A 24,122-nucleotide genomic window follows, 5' to 3' on the forward strand; every position below is an offset into this window, starting at 1 on the left:
TGGAAATGATGATTCAACATTATTATAATTTATCTGTTGTTAAGATTCTCATATTTACAAATTATAGTACACTTTTGTAAAAGGCACCAATTCTTTATAACCAAATAACTGCAAGCATGGAATCCTTGTGTTAAGCTCTTACAAGGGCTTCTGCAATAAATAGACATAATATATAAAAATTTCACAAATACATTACACCAAAGCAACAAAAAGGAAGTAACCTCCTGTTTTTAAGAGTATGGACCCTGAAGTTAATGTTCCCTTTGATAAGCTCTGTACAAGCAGCTTCGGAAATATTACGTCCAACAAGGATTGCCAGTCCCTTATTCTACAATTGAAAGCAAAGTAGAAATTATTATGGATGCTCATTTCCTCATAAAACCAGACAACATGGGGATGAAACCAGGGCAAAGCCAAAATTAGAAAATCCAATAGAGACCATTAAGCCAAATCATGCCAGTCTAAAAACAGCCAGAGTCTTTAAGCAAGACCCTTGAGGATCACAGCTTTCCATCGACATAAAAAGCTTATTAAAAAATTGAAGCCTCTACCTTTTCACCCTTGAAAGCAAAGAGCTCCAGACTCCTACCAAGTGAAAAGCTGTTACCTTGTTTTTTGTAATGTAGATAAATCACTGACATATAAACAAACATGGGTTGGTTAGGCAGAATAAAAATAAGTGGAGTTGCAGAGAATGAAGAAGGTCATCATAGGATAAAGCACGGTATAGATCAGTTACAGCGATCGGGGGAGAAATGGCAGATGGAGTTTAATTTGTGTTAGTGTGAGCTGTTGCACTTTAGGAAGTCAAATGTCAAGGGAAATATACAGTTAAATGGCAGGACCTTTCACAGCATTGATTTACAGAGGGGTTTAGGGGTCTAATCTACAGCTTCATAAAATGGTTGAGAAGGTAAATGGCATGTTTGCCTCCAACACAAGGGGCAGAGTACTAGAAGTCAGGTTGCAGTTGTACAAAATATATGTTTAGCTGCATGTGAAGTACAATGCGCAGTTCTGGTTACCCATCACAGAGAGAATGTAGACGCTTTGGAAAGAGTCCAGAAGAGGTTTATTAGGATAATGTCAGAATTAGAGGGTCTTAGCTGTAAGGAGATTCTGTACTGTTCTATACTCTCATCACCATTCCAATCTTTCTACCTACTACATTAAATCTGTCCTGAAACTTTTGATCATTCTCCCATTAGAAAAAAATACTTCCTCGTTATCTAAGACCCTTACAACTTAATGAAACTCGATTAAGTTCTCCATCAGCAAATTCTGGTGCAAAATAAAGCAACCTGATTCTATCCAAGGTTTAATCTAAGCTATCAAGTGAGTATTTTTGTAAGTAGTCTCTGCATAGCTTTGCTGTCATGTTGCAACCAGAATCCTGTGTAAGTTTTGAGCTTTCGTCCAATTATTGTTGCTTAAACTCCTCCATTACAAGCTCATAACATCTGAGTGGAGTTTTATTTTCATATTAGATTCACTTCAAAATTCCCATTTCTCCTCTTTTCTCAATATTTTGTCGAGACTGCCACAAGAAAGCCTTGCTAAATGTGGGCAGACTACATCAAACACACTGCCCTCTGAGACTCCTGATACCTCATTAAAATAATGAATTAAACCAGTTAGATATTTCAATTGAATAACCTGAACCAAAAGAATTATAATTGAAACTGAAAAATTCATACCTTACAATATTATCTGCATCTTATCTATTTAATAAGTAATGAACAACAGATTTACTCAATATCAATCAGAACATTTCTTGTGGTAAAATTTTCTTTGCAACCCAGTTCAGAAGATAAATGATGACATAACAATACACAGAAAATGCGGGAGGAACACAGCAGGTCAGACAGCATCCATTGGAAATGAACAGTCGACATTTCGGGCCGTCGCCCTTTTTCAGAACTGAGAAGGAAATGAGAAGACGCCAGAATAAGAAGGTGGGGGGAGGCGAAGAAGGCAAGCTGGATGTTAATAGGTGAAATCAGGTGGGTGGGAAAGGTCAAGGGCTGGATCAGAAGGAATCTGATAGGAGAGGACAGTGGACCATAGGGGAAAGGGAAGGAGGAGGGGAGTCCGGTGAGAAGAGGTAAAAGGCCAGAGTGGGGAAAGGAAGAGGATGGAAGGGGGAAGGAAAAATGTTTTTACTGGAAGGAGAAATCAGTATTCATGACATCAGGATGGAGATTACGCAGATGGAGTATAAGGTGTTGTTCCTCCGCTCCAAGAGTGTCCTCATCTCAGCACAAGAGGTGACCATGGCCTAAATTATCGGAACGGGAATAGGAAACAGAATTAAAATGCGGAGCCACCGGGATGTTCTGCTTTTGGCGGATGGAGCGGAAGCGCTCAATGAAGCAGTCCCCCAATTTGCAACAAGGCTCACTAATGTACAGAAGGCCGTGTCAGGAGCATTGAACACAATAGAAGACCCCAGCAGATTCACAGGTGAAGTGTTGCCTCATCTGGAAGGACTGTTTGGGGCTCTGAATGGAGGCAAGGGAGGAGGTGAATGAGCTGAAAAGGAGAACTGCATCCTGGAAACAGATGTGGCGAGGTAAAGGAACTGACAAAAGGGAATAGCATTTTTACAGGCAATAGTGTGGATCGAGGTATAGTCAGGATCCTAATTTCATGCGTGATTACGCAGGTGCAGAGAGGAGGCGCTTTGGAGAGATAAAAAGCCAATAAGAGCTTGTTAGTTTCACAAGTGACTGTGCAGCTGCACAGGAGTGCAGGAGATTTAAAAAGAAATCTCTTTCTAGCAGACACAGCACCTGGAATCAAATTAAAGGGTTGCAAGCTCCAGGGGAACAGCCAATATTGGGATTGGCAGTGTTTGAGGAGAAAGTGCTGAGGTTTTGGCTCAAGAGATTTCAGCTTGGAAAATGAGAAGTGGTAAGGTACATCAGCATTTGCTCTTTAGCTTTGTTGCAGTCAGGAAGGCAATCAGCAGAGTCATAAACTTCTTTTGCAAGTTGTGAGATATCAGAGAGAATCCAGTGTCCCTCATGATCATACCTGTGGAAAGTGTGTTCAGCTCCTGACTGACCATATCCAACAGCTGACTGCAGTGGACTCATTCAGAAGCAGCCATGATCCAGAGCATCATAGACTGGAGCTTTAGTAAGGTGGTCATATCCAAAGTGCAGGCAGTTGTGTGACCACCCAGACAGACAGACGTTAGGCTGAAAGTTTAGGATTCCCTCAGGACCATTCTCCTTAATAACCACTTTGGATCTGTTGGTGGGAGCTGGTCTTTCAACAGCAGGAGAAGCGAGGTCTTGTGCACAGGAGGGGAGAGCAAAGACAGAGAGATCTGTGGTGGTGGAAACTCAAATCGCTAGGAACACAGGCAGATATTCTGTAGCAACAAATAAGATAGCAGGATGGGATGATGCCTCCTGAGTCCCAGGGTCAAGGAGAACTCTGAGCAGTTCCAAAAAATTTACAAGGGTCAGGGTGAACAGCCAAGAGTCCTTGTCCATACTGGTACCAATGCCATAGGTAGAAAAGCAGATGAGGGAGATCCTGGAGAGTGAATATAAGGCGATGGGCAGAAGGTACTATTCGCTAATATACTATTGGTGTCCTGTGCTAAATAGTACAGAACCACTAAGAGGGGGCAGATGAATTCTTGACTCAAGAGCAAGTTTGGGGGATTCAGATTTTTGGAACAGATTTGGGATTTTTCTGGGATAGAAGTGGCCTCTACAAGCGGGATGGAGAGCACCAAAACTGGATGGGATCAATATCCTGGTAAAAATTGGCAGATAGGATGTTGCAGAAAGTTATGAAAGTAAAGATTACAAATAGGAGATAAACATCCGATTAAAAAGAAAGGCAGTGGACAAAGGGTGTGGGGTGGCCGGTTGTTAAGAAATGTAAACAAATCTTTAGAAAAGTGACATAGGATCCAAGCGATTTAGAATCCTCTTGGGGTGGGTAGAGTTAAGAAAATAGAATGGAAATAAGACCCTGATGGAAGATGTAAATATATCTACAGATATACAGGTTTCCCCCGCCATCCGAAGGTAGAGCGTTCCTATGAAATGGTTCGTAAGCCGGAATGTCGTAAAGAGAAGAAGCAATTACCATTTATTTATATGGGAAAAATTTGTGAGCATTCACAGACCCAGAAATAACCTACCAGATCATGCCAAATAACACATAAAACCTAAAATAACAGCAACACATAGTAAAAGCAGGAATGATATGATAAATACACAGCCTATATAAATTAGAAATACTTCTCTACAGCGATTGCCTGCGCTGTTCTCCGTAGCGCAAATCTCACGCAAGCGCTGTTGTTAGAAACATGGCGCAAGCACTGTCGGCAGAAAATCTCACGCAAGCGCTCTCCAGTAACCTTTAAGCAATGAAGCTGCCAAATCATACCAAATAACACGTAAAAATACACAGCCGATATAAAGTAGAAATAATGTATGTACAGTGTAGTATCACTGACTGGAATTGGGACAACGCCGAGCACACTGATGATGGTGTGTCAGGCTGAGTCGCAGGTTGGGGTGGTGCAGTGGCCCCTACCCTCCGGGCTGCCGACCAATACCGATCTGCGAAGCATGCAGGGGTATAGCGGTAGCCGAGAGGCACCCAGCAGATCTTTAAGAAAAAAGCCGAAATACACATGCTAATTAGGTGCCGCCCAGCACGTAAATGTCAGCCTAGATCAGAGGCGATTGCTGATTACATAGAGCAAGTGAAATCGGCAATCGCTTCTGATCTGGGCCGACATTTACGTGCCAGTCGGCACCTAATTAATTAGCTTGCTTATTTCGGCTTTTTTCTTAAAGACGTACTGGGTGCCTCCCAGCTACCGCTGCATTCTCCGCGAATCGGTATCTGTCCGCGGCCCGGGGTTTGGGGTGGTGGGACACTGAGGTTTCGATTGTTATCCTTTCCTCTTCCAATTGCATCAGCTCTTCATCTATCAGTTCTTGGTCATGAGATGCCAAAACCGCTTCAACATCATCTTCGTCAACTTCCACAAGCCAAACTCACTTCATCCTTGCTTCGTTCACCACAATCGAAACACTTAATTATGTCTAGTTTTACACTTAGTGTAACACCCTTACAAGCTCTTTTCGGCTTTTCTGATACCTTAGAACTCATTTTGCTAATGGCTGCTCACAGGCATGTGTTAAAGCAATGCCGGTGAGAATGCCGTTCTGAATCCGGGGGAGAGCGGCTGCTCGGGGCGCACACTGATTTTTTTCACGCGCTGCCTTTTTTCGCACGCTTTTTTCATAACAGTGAAAACACCTTCTGTTAGCGAAAACAGGTAACTAATGTAGGTCTTTCGTAACAGTGAGGTTTCGTAAAGCGAACGTTCGAAAAGCGGGGGACACCTGTACACAGGCTTAGGAACAGTAGCCAAAATGTGGATACAAACTACAACAGGAGATAGAAAAGGCATTTAAAGCGAACAATGTTTGGAAGGTCATGGGGGATTTCAATGGTCATGGGAAAATCAGGTTGGTACTGGATCTCAAGAGAAGGAATTTGTGGAAACCCTTCGATGTGGCCCTTGAGAGCAACTTGTTGTCATGACCTCCATAAAAAAAAGGCAAGATTTCTGGATCTTCAGAGAACAGGACAACACAAACAAAATCTTAAGCCACTTCTGTGACACCAGGAACACATGCCACTTTGGCAGGGCATCCATGGCACAATGGACTATAAGACCACCCTGCATTTCAATGACAGCAATGCCTCTCTTCCTGACAGGCTGAACATCTTCTATGCATGTTTTGATGTACAAAATGCTGTGCTGTCGAGAAAGGGCCCCACAGTTGATGCGAGGAAGACCTTAGACAGGGTCACCCCACACAAAATCTGACAACATACCTGGCTGTGTGCAAACTGTGCAACCCAGCAAGCAGATGTTATCACTGACATCTTCAATATTTCCCTTGGTCAGACTACCATCTTCACAAATTTCAAGGTCACAACCACCATAGTGCCTAAGAAACCAACCACATCATGCCTCATTGACAACCGTTCTGTGGCACTGACCTCAGAAATAAGACCATAAGATATAGGATCAGAATTCGGCCATTTGGCACATTGAGTCTGCTCCACCAATTCATCATGGCTGATCCAATTTTCCTCTCAGCCACAATCTCCTGCCTTCTCCCCATATCCCTTCATGCCCTCATTAATCAAGAATCTATCAACCTTTGCCTTAAATATAAATAAAGACTCGGCCTCCAGAGCTGCCACAGATTCACCACTATCTGGCTAAAGAAATTCCTCCTCATCTCTGGTCTAAAAAGATACCCCTCTATTCTGAGGCTATGTCCTCTGGTCTTAGACTCTCCCACCAGAGGAAATCCCCTCTCCACATTCACTCTATCGAGACCTTTCACTATTCAATAGGTTTCAAAGAGGTCACCTCTTGTTCTTCTGAATTCTAGTGAACACAGGCCCAGAGCCAGCAAATGCTCTTCATATGACAAGCCATTCAATCCTGAAATCATTTTTGTAAACCTCCTTTGAGCCTCTCCATTTTCAGCAAATCCTTTCTAAGATAAGGGGCATCACATCCTTGCTTTTATCTTCTCATCCTCTTGAAATGAATGCTGACATTGCATTTGCCTTCCTGACCACAGACTCAACCTGCAAATTAACCTTTCTGAAACCTTGCACAAGTACTAGTACTACTAATCCTTCAGAAGTAATAATGAAGTGTTTTGAGCAGCTGGTCATGAACTGCATTAAATCAAACGTCCCACCACACTGGAGCTCTAATAATTTGCATATTACCCAAATCAGTCCTATGATAATGCCTCCATCTTTTACATAGTCCTATCCCTCCTCTGGACAATCGTGTCTCCTCTGTCGGAATGTTGTTCAATGACTTCAGCTCTGCTTTCAATACAATCATTCCCCAGAAGCTTGTTGGGTCTCAACACCTCCCTCTGTAACTGAATCTTAGGTTTCCTGACGAAGAGACCACGGACAGTCTGTATTGAGAGCAACATCTCTGGTTCCATCACGCTGAGCACCAACAACCCCAGGGCTACGTACTCAGTCCATGTTGTTCACACTGCTAACTAAGCCACATCCAGCTCTAAGCAGTCTCTGATGTTAAGTTCTCTGATGATGTAACAGCAGGTGTCCTCCTTAGCAACAATCACAAAACAGCATTCGGGGCAGAAGTGGAGCAGTTTGTGTACTGGTGTAAACATAGCTACCTCAGTCTTCACGTGGACAAGACTAACAAGATGATTGTGGACCTCAGGAAGGTGCAGGCTGAGCACTCCCTCCTGCACATCAATGGCTGCTCCATGGAGAGTCGGGAGCACCAAGTTTCTTGGCATGCACATTACTGACGATCTCATCTGGTCTCTCAACACCATCTCTTTAGCCAAGCGAGCACAGAACACTTCCACTTCCTGAGGGACTCGGGCAGGCAAGGATCCCCACTCCATCCTCACCACATTCTACAAAAGCACCAGCTGCATCACCATCTGGTATGGGAATTGTAATGCATCAGATCTCCAATCCCTGCAATGGATAGTGAGGACAGCTGAAAACATCATCTGGATCTCTCTACCCACTCTCCCCACCCCATTCAGAACAGACAGTCTATCAGAAGCACTGCATACACAATGCCTCCAGCTTTGTCAAAGACCGTTCCCATCCTTCCCACAAGCTCTTTGATCTCCTGCTATCGGGTGGAAGGTACTGCAGGCTAAGAACCAGAATTGTCAAGCTGGGTAACACTTTAACACCCTGCTTCCACCCAACACATATGTACACCCTGTCTGGATGCCCTGTTACCACCCCCCCACCCCCTGACACACTTTCATACTGCTTTAGTTACTTTTCATCTTTTATTGCTGCTGTTTCACATATACCACTGCTTATTTTATTATGATAGTGTGAGTAACATTGTACTGTGTAACATAAACATGCATCTCGCACTTTATGTCAACCTGTCAATCTTCAGGCCATGCCACAGGAGACAATGTTAATAGTATTTTTACTGCAAGTGCTGAATGGTAACTATACGTGCTATGTGTGACTATATGTACTGTGTTTGTACATTGGCCCCAAAGGAATGATGTTTCATTTAGCTGTATATATGTGTATGGTTAAATGACAATAAACTTTAACTTGACGTAGGAATTATGCCACAAAACATCAAGAACTAAAACATCTGCCATGACTTTGATAAAAGACAGCGCTGATTCAAAGCTCTAAATGATCATGTACTACTCCCATTTCATCTGTCCTTCCAAAGCAAGGGATATGTAATTATTCCAGAAACTGGAGCTCATCAACTACATTCTAATTTCACTGGATACTGAACTGGAAATTGCAAATGTAATTTCCTCTGTCAGCTGATTCCTGCATTGTGAAGAAAAATCAGTACTAACAGTTGATTTCACAAAGTCTTCAAGGGTGTATCAGAGGTGCCTATCCTACCACCGCATTAAAGTTCCAAGTTCAAAGTCATTTTATTATCAAAGTACTCTTTGAGGTTTGTTTTCTTGAGGGCATCACAGTAATTACAAAAGAAACATCGTGGAATCAATGAAAGACCACACCTACAGGACAGATAAACAACCAAAGTGCAAAAGAAATCCGTGCAAAAGCAGTACAATAATAATAATAATAATAAATAAATGAACAATAAATATCGAGAACATGAGATGGATCCTTCCAAGTGAGTCCCTAGATTGTAGCAACAGGTCAGCAGTGGGACAAGTGAAGTTGTGTGAAATTATCTCCTCTGATTCAAGAACCTGATGGTTGAGGGGTAATAATAGTTCCTGTACTTGGTATTTTGGGTCCTGAGTCTCCAGTGCCTCCTTACTGAAGGCAGCAGTGAGAAGACAGCGTTTCCTGGCTGGTGAGGGCCCATGATGATGGATGCTGCTTTGCTGTGACAGAACTCTGTGTAAGTATGCTCAGTGGAGGGGAGGCTGTACCTGTGATGGACTGGGTCACAACCACTACTTTTTGTTGGATTTTCCGGTCCAGGGCATTGGTGTTTCCATGCCAGGCTGTGATGCAGCTAGTCAATATACTCTCCACCACTCATCTCTACAAGTTTGTCAAAGTTTTGGATGATATGCCGAAACTTTATATACTTCTAAGGAAGAAGAGAAAAGGTGAACTGAGGAAATTTGAAAAAGGAAGGCTGGAAATGGTCAAATTCCAAAGAATCAGTTTCACCTTGGCAGTCAGGGACTGTCCACAGCAGACACAAGCTCTGTTGGGACTCAATGTGGAACCTACTCTGTACAAGTTCTCAAGAATGCCCAGGTGTTCCCATATCATTTCTCTTTGATACTGGGCAGGGCTGAGTAGTCAGGGTAGAAATTAAGAGTCAACAAGGATTGTACAGAAGATATATGCTTGAGATCTGCTATCCAAAGGCTGAAGGACCAAAGACACAGAGAGAAGTTAAGATCCAGCCTGGTACCTCTCTGTTTTCTAAACTCGATTAGAGGATTCAACAATATTTTTCCTTTTGCTGGAAATGAATGAATGAAAGCTCTGATGGAAAATCCAAACTTGTCAGATGGTTAACGTTATCAATTTAATATTTAATAAACCTCTTTTGTAGTTCAAGACTTCAAGTTCAGTTAAAATCGATTCACACAAAAGTCAGAATATATTGATGGTACCTATTTAACTTCTAAATTTAGATCAATTCTATTACATTAGTACCTCCAGTTATAAAGATAAACCAATCAGAATGCTTTTGACGCAATGAAGAAACAAAGAAGTAATAGGAAAACAAAAGGAGTAAGGGCAGAAGGAGCTGAGTGAGATAAAACTCTGAAGAGGAATGGAGGTGATTTCAGAAAGATGTCCGTTAAGCAGTAATATTGAGAGCAGAAGGGGAAAAACAAGATATGGGCAGGATCCATCTCAGGGTGTTACACCAGACCCTAACTTTAGCAAGAACAGCAGTTGGCTATTTGAGCACAATGAGAGAATTTGTTGCATCACAAAATGATCTGTACTCTAAAAGTAAAACAAGCCATCCCCAGATTAAGAACACCTGACTAATAGACACAACCTACATATTGTATATACAAGCTTCCATAACATTATTTAATTCGAAGTTCAACATATGAATTCACATTGTTTATTGCTACAAGAGGCAGAACTAGTCCCTTCCCTCCTCCGCCCCTTTCCACTAATGTTTTTTTTTCTTATTAGTTTATGACTGTTGATGCCATTCTGGTTACCATATCATTTCTTAATGCATGGATTACTAAATGACAATAAAAGAGGACTACGTGTCTTCATAATCATATCAAATTGTCCTGTGAATTTTTCAATTTACAAAGAAAATTCACTATGTCAATTTTTGAAAAAAAACCTATCACATATGGACAATCTATTCTGTTGTATTTCTCTTTCCCTCTCTAAACTGAACTAAATACAGACTCTAGACTTAGTTCATGCATATCCTCCCTCAGTTGTCAAAAGGGAATTTCAAAAATGTGCATTTCCCAGCAAACTCAATGGTTAATATGGACTGAGAAAGAGACTCAGACTCAACATTTTGACAGATAAGTACAGTTAATTAACTTCTGACATTGGAATACAAGTAGAAGTTAGAACACTTTTGGCAGCCTGCAATCATTGCGAGGGGTCATTCATTAGTGAGGCAACATGAGGTTTTAAAAATATCAGGGCCGTTTGGAACTTTTCAGTGGGCTGAAATCATCACCATCTTTCAGGCACTCAGCCGGGGCCAATAAAAACTGCAGCACAAGCGCAGTGGCCATTGTATGAGTGGGTCAATGTTAACAGTGGACAGGCTTTAGCTCAACAGGCTTGGGCGAGAACAGCCACAGGCTGGAGCCTGAGCTTGAGAAGTTAGAGGTATTATATGTGTAGGCACGATGGTAATTGAGGCAATGGAATGCTCCATTTGTGACACATGGGATTTCAGGATAACAAACAGTCTCCCTCATGACTACATCTTCAGGAAATGCACCCAACTTCAACTCCTGACTGACAAGGTTAAAGAATTGGGCTGGATGTACCCAGGACCCATTCAGGAGACTGCAAAACCTCATAGATGAGACTTTTATTGAGATGGTCACACCAAGAGTGCAGGCTTTGGACAGTAGCTGGGTGAACGCCAGGAGTAAGAAAGGAGAGTAAACAATCAGTGCCTGTTCCCCTGTGCCCAATTCCCCTCAGCAACAAGTATACCCCACTGGAAACTGCTGGGAGTGGGGGGGTGACCCAACAGGACACAGCAGCAGCAGCCAGCTGCTGTATCGAAAGGGCAGGCAGGTAGGCAGAGGGCGGGATGGCTCCATTGATTTAAAAAAATGAAATCAAATCTTTAGAAAGAGGTGACATAAGATCAGAAGATGCAGAATCATTGTTCGTACAGCTATGAAACTGCAAGGGTAAAAAGTTATATATTGGTCTCTGAACAGTAACCAGGATGTGGTATATAAATTACAACTGGAGGTAGAAAAAGCATTTAATAAAGGCAATATTCCGATAGTCATGGGGGATTTCAATACACAGGTAGATTCGGAAAATCAAGTTGGTACTGGTTCCCAGGAGAGGGACTTGTCGAGTGCCTACCAGATGGCTTTTTAGAGCACCTTTTAGTTGACCCACTACTGGAAAGGCAATACTGGATTGGGTGTTGTGTAGTGAACCAGATTTGATTAGGGAGCTTAAGGTAAAGGAACCCTTAACAGACTGTGATCATTATATGACAGAATTCACCCTGCAGTTTGAGAGTGAGAAGATGAAATCAGAGGTATCAGTATTACAGTAGATTAAAGGGAATTGCAGAGGCATGAGAGGGGAGCTGGTCAAAGTTTATTGGAAGGAGCCACAAGCAGGGATGATGGTAGAACAGCAATGGCTGGAGGTTCTGGGGGGAATTCGGAAGACACATGATGGATGCATCCCAAAGATGAGGAGGCATGATACAGGGAGGATGAGGCATCCGTGTGACAGGAGGTATGCCATAGACAGCATAAAAGCAAAAGAGAGGGCATAAAGTCTATTAAAAATTAGTGAAAAGTTAGATGATTGGGGAGCTGTTAAAAACCAACAGAAGGCAACAAAAAAAGTCACAAGGAGAGAAGAGATGAAATATGAGAGGAAGTTAGCCAATAATATTAAAGGGGATGCCAAAAGTTTTTTTTTCAGACATAAAGAATAATAGAGAGGCAAGCAGATACTGTCCCATTGGAAAAGAATGCTGGACAGTTTGTAATGGGGGACAAAGAAATAGCAGATGAACTGAAGTATTTTGCTTCAATCCTCACTGTGGATGACACCATTTGCCAGGGAATGTCAGGGGGCAGAAGTGAGTGTAGTTGCAATTACTAAAGAGAAGGTGCTTGGGAAGTTGAAAAGTCTGACTATCGATATGTCACCTAGACCAGATGGGCTGCACCCCATGATTCTGAAAGAGGTAACTGAAGAGACAGTGGAGGCATTAGGGAAGATGTTGGTGTCCATTATTAAGGATGGGGTTTGGGGGTACCTTGAGTCACTTGATAAACTAGACCAAACCAGCATTGTTTCCTTAAGGTACAATCTTGCTTGACTAATCCATTGGAATTCCTTGAGGAAACAGCAGGCAGGATAGACAAACAAGAATGAGTAGCTGTTCTTTACTTGGATTTTTAGAAAGCCTTCACCAAGACACTGCACATGAGGTATCTTCATAAAAGCCCATGGTATTACAAGAAAGATACCAGCATGGATAGAGGATTTACTAACTGGCAAGAGGAAAAGAATGGGAATAAAGGGAGCCTGTTCTGGTTGGCTGCCAGTAATTAGAGGTGTTCCGCAGGGGTTGGTACTCAGACGGCTTTTCACATTATATATCATCAATTTGGATGATGGAATTGATGGCTTTGTGGTTAAGTTAGCAGACGATACAAAGATAGGCGAAGGGGCAGGTAGTGTTGAGGAAGCAGTCTGCAGAAGGACTCATACAGATTGGCAGAATAGGCAAAGAAGTGGCAGATGGAATGTAGTGTAGGGAAATGTATGGTCATGCACTTTGGTAGAAGGACCAAAGGCATAGACTATTTTCTAAATGGGAATAAAATTCAAAACTCAGAGGTGCAAAGAGACAAGGGAATCCTTGTGCTGAATTCCCAAAGGGTTAACTTGCAGATTGAGTCTGTGGTGAGAAAGGCAAATGCAATGTTTAGCATTCATTTCAAGAGGACTAGAATATAAGAGCAAGAATGTAATGCTTAAGTTTTGTAAGGCATTGGTCAGATTGCACTGGAAGTATTGTGAGCAGTTTTAGGCTCCTGATCTATGAAAAGATGTGCTGGCATTGGAGAGGATCCAGAGGAGGATCACAAGAATGATTCCGGGAACGAAAAGGTGAAGTTTCATGGCTCTGGGACTGTACTTGCTGGAGATTAGAAGAATTGCCGGGGGAGTGGGGGAGGGGAGGTCTCATTGAAACCGATCGAATATTGAAACGCCTAGTTGGAGTGGATGTGGCGAGGATGTTTCCTTTAGTGGGAGAGCATAAGACCAGAGGGCACAGCCTCGGAATAATGGGACATCCATTTAGAACAGAGACAAGGAGTAATTTCTTTAGCCAGAGGGTGATGAATCTGTGTAATTCATTGCCACAGACTGCTACACAATGCTTCAAGTAATCAGTTTTTAAAAAACATCAGTCGCGTGTGTTTGTTATCAAAAAGCAGTTATTTTTGTCACTAATAGTTGCCAAGAAATAAGCAGTAAGACAATTCAGAACTGTTTTGCTAATTGTGGTTTCAAGCATTCTGGCTTGGAGATTCCAGAAACAGTTGAGAGTGAAATAAAATGATTTCATTACTTCAACAAGTTGGGCTCTATGAAGAATTTGAAGGTATCGACAATCATCTTGAATGTTACAATGAAAATGAAGATTTGGAGGATGGAATCATTGATAGCATTGTATGAATTGTATGATTTTGTTCATTGCATACACTGGATGAAATCATCCATTGATAACTATAAGTAACTCAAAAAAAAGGTTTTGTAATACTGTATTACTATTGGTTGTGTTCTAGTTTGTTCCATATTTCATTTAAAGACATAATTTTTCACTCACTTTCTCTTCTTTATACCTTTTGAACCATTTCCATGAAACTTCAGCTAATTGGGCAGTTGCTTAATTGGGCCAAAATGTACTGGTCCTGATGTGTCCCAGTTAATTGGAATTCACTGTAATTGAAACCTTGTTTGGAAACTTGATTTCAAAGTACAAGTTTTAACAAACTCAGTTGGTCATAAGTTAAACAACTAAATCATATTCGATATGTTTTCTGCGAATGCCCAACTGCACCTCTGGGATCATCTTCCTTACCTGACAGTATTGCTGGTCAATGAAACACGAAGCGATTCCAGAGAAGTAAGAAGTCTTTCATCTCCAGCAGCCATTCTTAGCTCATGGATGAACTCATGGGGTAATGTAGCACTGTACTGCTTGTTCTTCAATCCACCCTAAAAAATAACACAAAAAAATCGCACTGAGATCTTGTTTTATTGTAATTCAGGGATACAAGACTATCTTGCCCAAATTTCCTATATGAGCTCAGAGCCAGAGTTATAAAGTAACTTTATTTCTTACATCCTTCACATACATGAGTAAAAGTCTTTAAGTTACATCTCCGTCTGAATTTGCAATGTGGAATGAATAACAATTTATAATAAATAGTATGTACAACGGGACAGTCAATATAGCAAAGAAATACAATGGTATCAGCGTGAATTAATCAGTCTGATTGCCTGGTGGAAGAAGCGTCCCAGAGCTTGTTGGTCCTGGCTTTTACACTGCCGTTTCCCTGATGGTAGCAGCTGGAACAGTTTGTGGTTGGGATGACTCGGGTCCCTAATGATCCTCTGGGCCTTTTTTACGCACCTGTCTTTGAAAATGTCCTGTAGAGTGGGAAATTCATTTCTACAGATGCACTGGGCTGTCCGCACCACTCTCTGCAGAGTCCTGCGATTGAGGGAAATGAAGTTCCCATACCAGGCAGTGATGTAGCCAGTCAGGATGCTCTCAATTGTGCCCCTGTAGAAAGTTCTTAGGATTTGGGGGCCCATACCAAACTTCTTCAACTGTCTGTGGTGAAACAGGCGCTGTTATGCTTTTTTCACCACACAGCTGGTATGTACAAACCACGTGAGATCCTTGATGATGTTTATGCTGAGGAACTTAAAGTTATTCGCTCTCTCAACCCCAGACCCATTGATGTCAATAGGGACTAGCCTGTCTCCATTCCTCCTGTAGTCCACAACCAGCTCCTTTGTTTTTACGACACTGGGGGAGAGGTTGTTTTCTTGACACCATTGTGTCAGGGTGATGACTTCTTCGCTGTAAACTGCCTCGTTATTATTTGAGACAAGGCCAATCAATGTAGTATCGTCAGCAAATTTAATTAGCAGATTGGAGCTGTGGATAGCGACACAGTCATGGATTTTGAGAGTAAAGGAGGACACACCCCTGAGGGACACCTGTGCTGAGGGGCAGAGGTGAGGGAGCCCACTCTTACTACCTGCTGGTGAGCTGACAGGAAGTCCAGGATCCAGCTACACAAGGCAGGGTGAAGGCTAAAGTCTCTGAGCTTCTGGTCGAAGCTGGAGGGAATTATGGTGTTGAATGCTGAACTGTAGTTCAAGAACAACATTTTCACATAAGAATCGTACTTCTCCAGATGTATAAGGATGGTGTGCAGAGCTGTGGCTATTGCATCATCTGTCAATTGGTTGTGTCAGTAGGCGAATTATAGGGTGTCCAGTGTGGGTGGTAGCATGCTGCAGATGTAGTCCTTGACCAGCCTTTCAAACCAATACAGCATGGATACAGGCACCTTGGCCCAATAAGTAATCCACTAAAATTTTATATTATATTCTGCATATTATTTTAAATCGTCATTAACATCTCAATTTATGTTCCTACATAATCAACTGAAGAATAATTCATGGCTTCAGATGCATAGTTGGACCATTTTCTTTGTCTTGTTGGAAATCTCTTGCCTCTCATATGAGAAAACTACGTTGCAGGAATACAAAGTATTAATTAGTGAAGTGGGAATAATGGGATTATTCCCCAGAAGCTGCATGGATCTGATGACCTAAATGATTCCTTCTGTGTTATTACAAGTATAAGATTGAAGATCTTGACATAACCTCTTTCCTTGACTGAATCAGTAGGACTTCATTTCGCACATTAAGCATTTGTGGCTTAAGACAAATTTCTACCTTAAGATATTAGGATAGTCAAAAGATTTTCATTAAGGTCCATAAATATCAGAACCTGTGAATACAAGGGACAAATTGGAAAGCCATCTGCAAATTCAGAGGACTACTGTTCACCACATGCAAAACCAACCTGCATGCAGAAATAACAGCACAGTTTCAAAATTTGTCTGAGGCAGAGCTTAACAGGAAACTTAATTCTGCAGACAGCTAAACCGCTGGAACACTGAATTTGCAAATCGGACATATTAAAAAAAAGGCAAAAAAGCTTTAAAAAAAAGCCAAAGAATCCTATACATTTTGAAGAGGAAGCTACATTCACATTTGAACAGAGCAATCTACATACATTGAGTACTAGCCATATAACCACAATCTGAGGGTATAAATGCAAAACTGTAGAATCTTAAAAATATGGGCTTTATTTCTGAGGGACCAAAACAAAAAAATTATCAAGTTTTCATAGATTCTTTATTATCATGTAATTTTAACATTGGAAACACTTCTGGTATCGACATTAGAGAAGCCCCAAGCCAACGAATGAATTGAACTACTGATAAGATAGCAGTATTATATACTCCCATAGAGAAAGATAAATTTGATTGAAGCTCTTTCATTAAAAGGTTATGAAAACGATTGGCCCAGTCCATCACAGTTAAAGCCCTCCCCGCCACTGAGCGCATCTACACAGAGTGCTGTCGCAGGAAAGCAGCGTCCACCAGAGACCATGCTTTCTTCTCACTGCTGCCATCAGGAAGGTGGTACAGGAGTCTCAGGATCCATCCCACCAGGTTCAGAAGCAGTTATTACTCTTACTCAACCATCAGGCTCTTGAACCAGAGGTGACAACTTCACTTGAACTGTTCCCACAACATATGGACTCACTTGCGAGGATTCTTCATCTCATGTTCTCATTATTTATTGCGTTTTTTTTCCTTTTTGTATTTGCACAGCTTGTTATCTTTTCCACATTGGTTGTTTGTCCTTCTTGTGCAGGGTATTTCATTGATTCTATTGTGTTTCTTTATATTTAATATGATTGCTCACAAGAAAATGAAGCTTATGGTCGTTTATAGTGAAAGTTATGTACTTTGATAATAAATTTTCTTTGAATCTTGAACTTGAGAACATAAATGTAAACTTTTCTTACTTGCTATTTGCAGACCAAAGCAAAGGAATGCAAGTACATTCTTTTCACAAATAATTCAATGAAGACTGCAAAAGAATTTTCTTCAACCAAAAAAATCAAGCAGACACGTGTTAATACAAAGTTTGTACATTAATAGAGCCAATATTTCAAAATGATCAATAAAGTCAAGTAAATTTACAATTGTTATGTACCAAAAGACTATGTTGGCAAAAGCTTATCAGGACTGGTAATAAATTCACCCCTGCACCTTGAAATACCCAACAGGGCAGATGAAATAGTCAGTAGAAATCTGTACCAGTTAAGAAAAATGTAATGCACTGAATGTCAATCAAGCTTGTATTTATTAGAAAGAAAGATTTATTAGAAAGAAATATACACTAATGTTAGCAGTAAAGCCCATATGCTATTTTAGTTCATGAAAAATCCTTGCAGAGCTATTATTCACAAATATAATAACCATTCACAAATATAATAGCTATTTACTTCCAAGATTACCTCTGCACAAATAAAAGCACCGATCGCTTGGCTTGTTACAAAAACTTTACTTGTAGCCAAAATTCTATTATCTTAGAGAATATTACTTAATTCCATTTGAAAAACCTCAATTCAAAGGTTAGTTACCATAACTTCCCATCTTTCTATTATATAAAAGGAGTTATGTAGCAAAACAACAAAAGCAATACAAACAAGAAAGGAGAACACTGGCTTATTAGTATTATTTTGAAATGTTTGCCACACACAGGATAATTTGATTACTTCTACTTTACTTCACCGAAAGAAAGCCAAGTTTCTTTGAAATAAAATGCAGCCAAGTCCGTCAACTAGTTGGCATCGACAAAGCCCAGTAATACAGATGAAATTCTAAAAGCAATCATTAGAATGTACGCTGCAATTCACACCATACAGTTAAAAGTAAAAGCTCACTCACGATATTTGAAGCTGCACCAATGTACTGGACAACCATTTCTCTTTTGGTATCAATGTCCTTCTCACGCAGAGGAGCCTTTCGATCTTCATTTAAATTCATATCTTCCTGTGAAGAGAACAATCCACTTAAGCTGACTTAATAAAATATTGTATATTGCTTTTGAATCACCTAAATTCCACTTTTGAAACCCCAAATCACTGACCACATCTAAGAACAACAGCTGATTTTTTTTTTATTCCACAAGTCTGACTAGAACCGAAACAGGGTGATAAAAATCAGAATTTGCCCTGATATATTTCTCTTTAATTCTCCAAGCGAGTCACAGAACGTAATTTTTTTTCTTAATTTAACAGCAACTGAAGACTTCAGGCAAATGCACCAGCAATTTAGACACAAGAATGTCTCTACAACAGCAGGCAGCACATAGTGGCTATTCGTGATTTTTCTATGAAATAATATTAGCTTGCCCAGAATAGAAGTCAGTTTTTTAAAAGCTACACAAAATATTTACCAAAGCGAACAACACTGCAATCTACAATTTTTTCTGAACATCAACTCAGAAATTGGAATAGCTTCTCAATTTTCTTACTTCATCTGCCATCTTACAGATTAAAAGACATTCTGCTTCCCTTGCAATTCTATTTTCTGGGGTTGGGAGACAAAGATTGAGATTATCACTTAGTCTTTTCATTCTCCCCAGGAGATTCAAACTGCTGAGCATCTTCCTGGACTAAAGTTATGGGCCATGGATCTCCTCAGCTGAATGACATTGTCAAAAGAGGCTTTATTAACACCTTTATAGTTTCTCCTGTCCCACCAGAAATCTCTTGTCCTCATGAAACAGCACAAAATACCCACTTAGGAAGTCTGCTATCAGGCATAAAGACTGCCCTTAAAAACTTGTGTGTGACAAGATCCTCAGTGGTGATGAAGTTGGCCCAGAAGAGGACTATAGTTTTGATTCACATGTCCTGCCAATGGACTGGGAGGATTTTGCCAAAATAACATTTATGATGCTTTTTCCATCTTTTGGCAGCCTATAACTTAGTCAGCTTTTCAGCAAAAAAAATTCTAACCCAACAGCAAAAATAAAATCAAAAGGATTTTGTCACAAGACATACAAAAGTGTACACTAGGCCAAAAAAGACAATGCATTTTCATAAAACTATCAATTTCAAGTGGTCACCAGCTTGTTTATGACTAAAATCCCCAAACCAGAATTTAACACATTGTTCTGAGGTCATGCTAATTTAAAACAAGATCTCGACAACTAAAAGGCTTGTCAACAATTGATCATATACAAAAGATTTTGTGTATAATTTTAATATACTGAGAAATAAGTCAAGGTATTCTACACAGATTTTAATCATCTCCTGTTACTTAACATGGAATTCATTTTTGCAATGAAACCACTTCCAACATTATTCACTAAACTGCATCAAATTAATACCAAGCACTGCATTCATTTTTGAAATCAGAATACATTTTAAAAATTATATTCCAAAATGCAGGTTAATATTAAATGTAAACTATACCCCTTCCCACCCTGTTTCTTGTAAAACATCATTATCCTTCTCACACTGCCTCTGCTCTCAGAATGAGGATTTTCATTCCAGAACTAAAGAGATATCCTCCTCCTTCAAAGAAAGGAATTCCCCTCCTCCATCATTAACGCTGCCCTCAACCACATCTAGTCCACTTCATGCATTTCTGCCCTCACCCCATCCTCCCACCACCCCACCAGGGATAGGGTTCCTCGTGTCCTTGCCAACAACCCACCAGCCTCTGCATTCAGTACATAATTCTGAATAATGGGGAAAAGAGCAAGAACCAAGCAGCTCGCAGAATGGGGGAGGAAGCAGAAAGAGTCTCTTTCTTAATATGGAGCAGGCAAGAGGAGCTGAGCTGGAATTCAGGAGCAGGTGGGCAGTAACTTGGCTGGAGGGTGTAGTGATTAAAGGATGAAACACTCTGTGAAGGTTGGACACCAGCTGATGATATCTGCCCCTGGCCAAAGGCCATGGTTACCTCATCAGGTAACTGAAGAGAGCACCCCGGTGTATGATGCAAACTCCATAACTTCAGCCATCTCTAAACGGATCCCACCACCAAGCACATCTTTCCCACCTCCCCACCCCCACCACTTTGTGCTGTCTGCAGGGATCACTCCCTACGCAACTCCCTTGTCCATTTGTCCCTCCCCACTGATCTCCCACCTGGCACTTATCCTCACAAGTGGAATAAGTGCTACACCTCCTCACTCACTACCATTCAGGGCTCCAAACAGTTCTTACAGGTGAGGTGACACTTCACCTGTGAGTCTGTTGGGGTCATATACTGTATCTGGTGTTCCCGGTGTGGCCTCCTGTATATCGGGGAGATCTGGCGTAGATAGGGAAACCACTTTGCCAAAAATCTACGCTCCATCCACCAGGATCTCCCTTTGGCCACCCATCTTAATTCACTTTCATTCACTTTCCACTCCCATTCCAACATGTCAGTCTATGGCCTCCTCTACTGTCGTGATGACGCCACACTCAGGTTGGAGGAACACCACCTTATATTCCATCTGGGTAGCCTCCAACCTGATGGCATGAACATCGATTTCTCGAACTTCTGGTAATGACACCTCCATTCATTAACCGTTCCACATTCCGATTCCCCTCTCTCACCTCAATCTCATCTGCCTATCACCTCCATCTGGTGCTTCTCCCCCTTCCCTCTCTTCCATGGCCTTCTATCCTCTCCTATCAGATTCTCCCTCCTACAGCCCTGTATCTCTTTCACCAATCAACTTCCCAGCTCTTTACATCACCTCTCTCCACCCCTCCAGGTTTCACCTATCACCTTGTGGTTCTTGCTTCCCTCCGCCCCCCCCCCCCCACTTTCTTACTCAGACTTCTTATCTTTTTTCCCAGTCCTGATAAAGGGTATCGGGCTGAATCTTCAACTGTACTCTTTTGCATAGACGCTGCTTGGCCTGCTGAGTTCCTCCAGCATCTTGTGTGTGTTGCTTGAATACTAAATGTTATCGTCAGCAACGAGCAACGAAGAAACTTGGAAAGAAAACTATGCCTCTCCAAATCCAAGTAATTTTATCTCCAGTGAGGCCTAAATTGAAAAATTAAGAATGAGACGTGTAATTTGTCAAAGCACACTTTCAGAATTTTTAGATTCTCAAAATTATCTATTGCTTTTCAATAAGAAAACAGAATGTGTGCTTTTTATTTTCCCTTTTAAAAAACCCTCAAATGATTTTATTTTCAATGAATGGGGGGGGAGAGGGAGGGGGAGAGGGATTCAAACTCCAATAACCCAATTTCTAAACCTGTGGAAGCTCACATTTGGCCCACCAGGCAACATCTGTCATGATCCCCCTCAACTCACTGGGCTCCTGTGCCGGGAGAGGGAGAGGGAGAGGGGGAGGGGGAGGGGGAGGGGGAGGGAGAGGGAGAGGGAGAGGGGGAGGGAGAGGGGGAGGGGGAGGGGGAGGGGGAGGGAGAGGGAGAGGGAGAGGGAGAGGGAGAGGGAGAGGGAGAGGGAGAGGGAGAGGGAGAGGGAGAGGGAGAGGGAGAGGGAGAGGGAGAGGGAGAGGGAGAGGGAGAGGGAGAGGGAGAGGGAGAGGGAGAGGGAGAGGGAGAGGGAGAGGGAGGGGGAGGGGGAGGGGGAGGGGGAGGGGGAGGGGGAGGGGGAGGGGGAGGGGGAGGGGGGGAGGGGGAGGGGGAGGGGGAGGGGGAGGGGGAGGGAGAGGGAGAGGGAGAGGGAGAGGGAGAGGGAGAGGGAGAGGGATTCAAACTCCAATAACCCAATTTCTAAACCTGTGGAATCTCACGTCTGGCCCACCAGGCAACATCTGTCATGATCCCCCTCAACTCACTGGGCTCCTGTGCCCACCTTCTCTTTCCACTAACGAAGTTAATTGGAACAGGTATTACTATGTTCTGAAGTATCTAAAAATTAAAATAAGAATTGGGTACTAATATGAATAATCATCCCCATCATCTAGAAAATCTGCCAGTTCAACACCAAAGTCCTGAGCAGCATGATTATCAGAGTTTTATTGCAGGCTCTCCCGTAAGACATCTGAATTACTGGATTTTTTGCCAATCACAACTAAACCTGCATTACATTTACTGGAACACTCTTCATCAAAATAAATGCTAAGTTCAAGTTTGCCTCTCTGCTCTGTAATATTTTTGCTCCTTTTCTTCTTTCTGCAATCTTCTTTCTACTACATTTGTGCAATTTATTTTAAACTCAACCATATTCATTCTATACCTCACTACCTGCACATTCATTCTCTTGCAGTACATCTTCATTTTCATTATCACCTACTTCCCTGGTGGCCGTTTGTCACCCAACCCCAACATTCTCCATCTCCTTAATGGCTTTTATTTCCTCCAGGCAATATTTTGACCTGGTGGCCCTGGTGGAGGACTTTGTCAAATGGTCCAAGCTTAATATCAGTAAGAGATGGTGATGGACTTTAGGAAGACTAATCCTGCACTGCCCCTGTTACTATTGATGGTGAGGACGTGGATGTGGTGAGGACTTAAGTACCTGGGGGTGCACATGGATGACAGACTTGAGAGCAGCACTAACACATTGGCTGTGTACAAAAAGGACCAGAGTCGCCTCTCCTTCCTGAGGAGACTGAGGTCCTTTGGAGTATGCAGGCCTCTCCTTCACGTATTCTACCAGTCTGTTGTCACCAGTACAATCTTCTATGCGGTGCTGCGCTCGGGCAATAGCATCAACGTGGGTGATGCGAACAGGCTCAATAAACTGATTAGAAAGGCTGGCTCTGTTATAGGAGTCAAACTGGACATACTGGAGGCTGTGGTAGAACAAAGAACCCTGCGGAAAATCTTGGCAATTCTGGACAATGTTTCTCACCCTCTGCATGCCACCTTGGCTGAACAGAGGAGCACTTTTAGCAATATACAAAGACAACTGGGCTGCTCCAAACAGTGCTATATGAGTTCATTCTTACCCTCGTCCATTAAACCCTATAATGAGTCAACCTATAGCCAGGGATGTGAGGATTCCCCTCCTGTTAGACTGTTTGAGGAAACTTATTCTGTATTTTTTCTACTCCTCTTCTAATATTTGTATACCTGTGCACTTGTATTGCTACTGTGACACTGTAATTTCCTTTGGGATCAATGAAGTATCTATCTATCTATCCTGTGCTTCCTTCCTGTTCCCAGGCTTTCTTCATAACTTCTGCCAAAGAGTTTCAGCCCGAAATGTTGACTGTATTCTTTTCCATAAATGCTGCCTGACCTGCTGAGTTCTTCCAGCATTTTGTGTGTGTTTCTCAGATTCCCAGCATCTGCAAATTTTCTCTTGTTCTTCATAACTCGTAACTTTCCTACAAAACAATACCATTCCTTTATTACCATTTCCTTTTTGAACTTTTACTCCCTGCACCTAGTCTCGTACCTTATCCATTTCCTTTTCCTTTTTCCTTAAACTTCTATTGCATCCTCCTTTTTGCTTGTTGTTTGCAGAGTACTGTTCTGGGTCTCTCGCACTTCATAATACTCTCACCTACATCACATTCATCCTCATTTTATCCAAGTCCAAATAAAAACAGCAAAAATTGTCAGAAAATCTAAGTTGCTGGTGCAACTTGACTGCCATTTTCTCCACAGATTCTGCCTGACCTGCTGAGTTCTTCCTCACCAATTGTTTTTGCTCCAGATTCCATCTTGCACCTCCACTGAAACTAGAAATCTAAACTTAGAGCAGAAAATACTTCCTTTCTGCAGATTTTAT

At 41.8% G+C, this 24,122-nt stretch overlaps 1 protein-coding gene across 1 annotated transcript in view; it reads right to left on the reverse strand.

The window, feature by feature from the left end:
* LOC134349446 (protein diaphanous homolog 3-like) overlaps positions 1–24,122 on the reverse strand; it is a 576,191-nt gene that overhangs the window by 505,956 nt on the left and 46,113 nt on the right. The window contains exons 4-5 of the mRNA XM_063053764.1: positions 18,342–18,446; positions 14,372–14,508 (exon numbers count right to left, since the gene is read on the reverse strand). Of these exons, the coding sequence (XP_062909834.1) occupies positions 14,372–14,508; positions 18,342–18,446 (242 nt within the window). The remainder of the gene's footprint in view (positions 1–14,371; positions 14,509–18,341; positions 18,447–24,122) is intronic.

Source organism: Mobula hypostoma, chromosome 7 (genome assembly GCF_963921235.1).
Source record: "Mobula hypostoma chromosome 7, sMobHyp1.1, whole genome shotgun sequence".
In the NCBI taxonomy this organism is placed as follows: Eukaryota; Metazoa; Chordata; class Chondrichthyes; order Myliobatiformes; family Myliobatidae; genus Mobula; species Mobula hypostoma.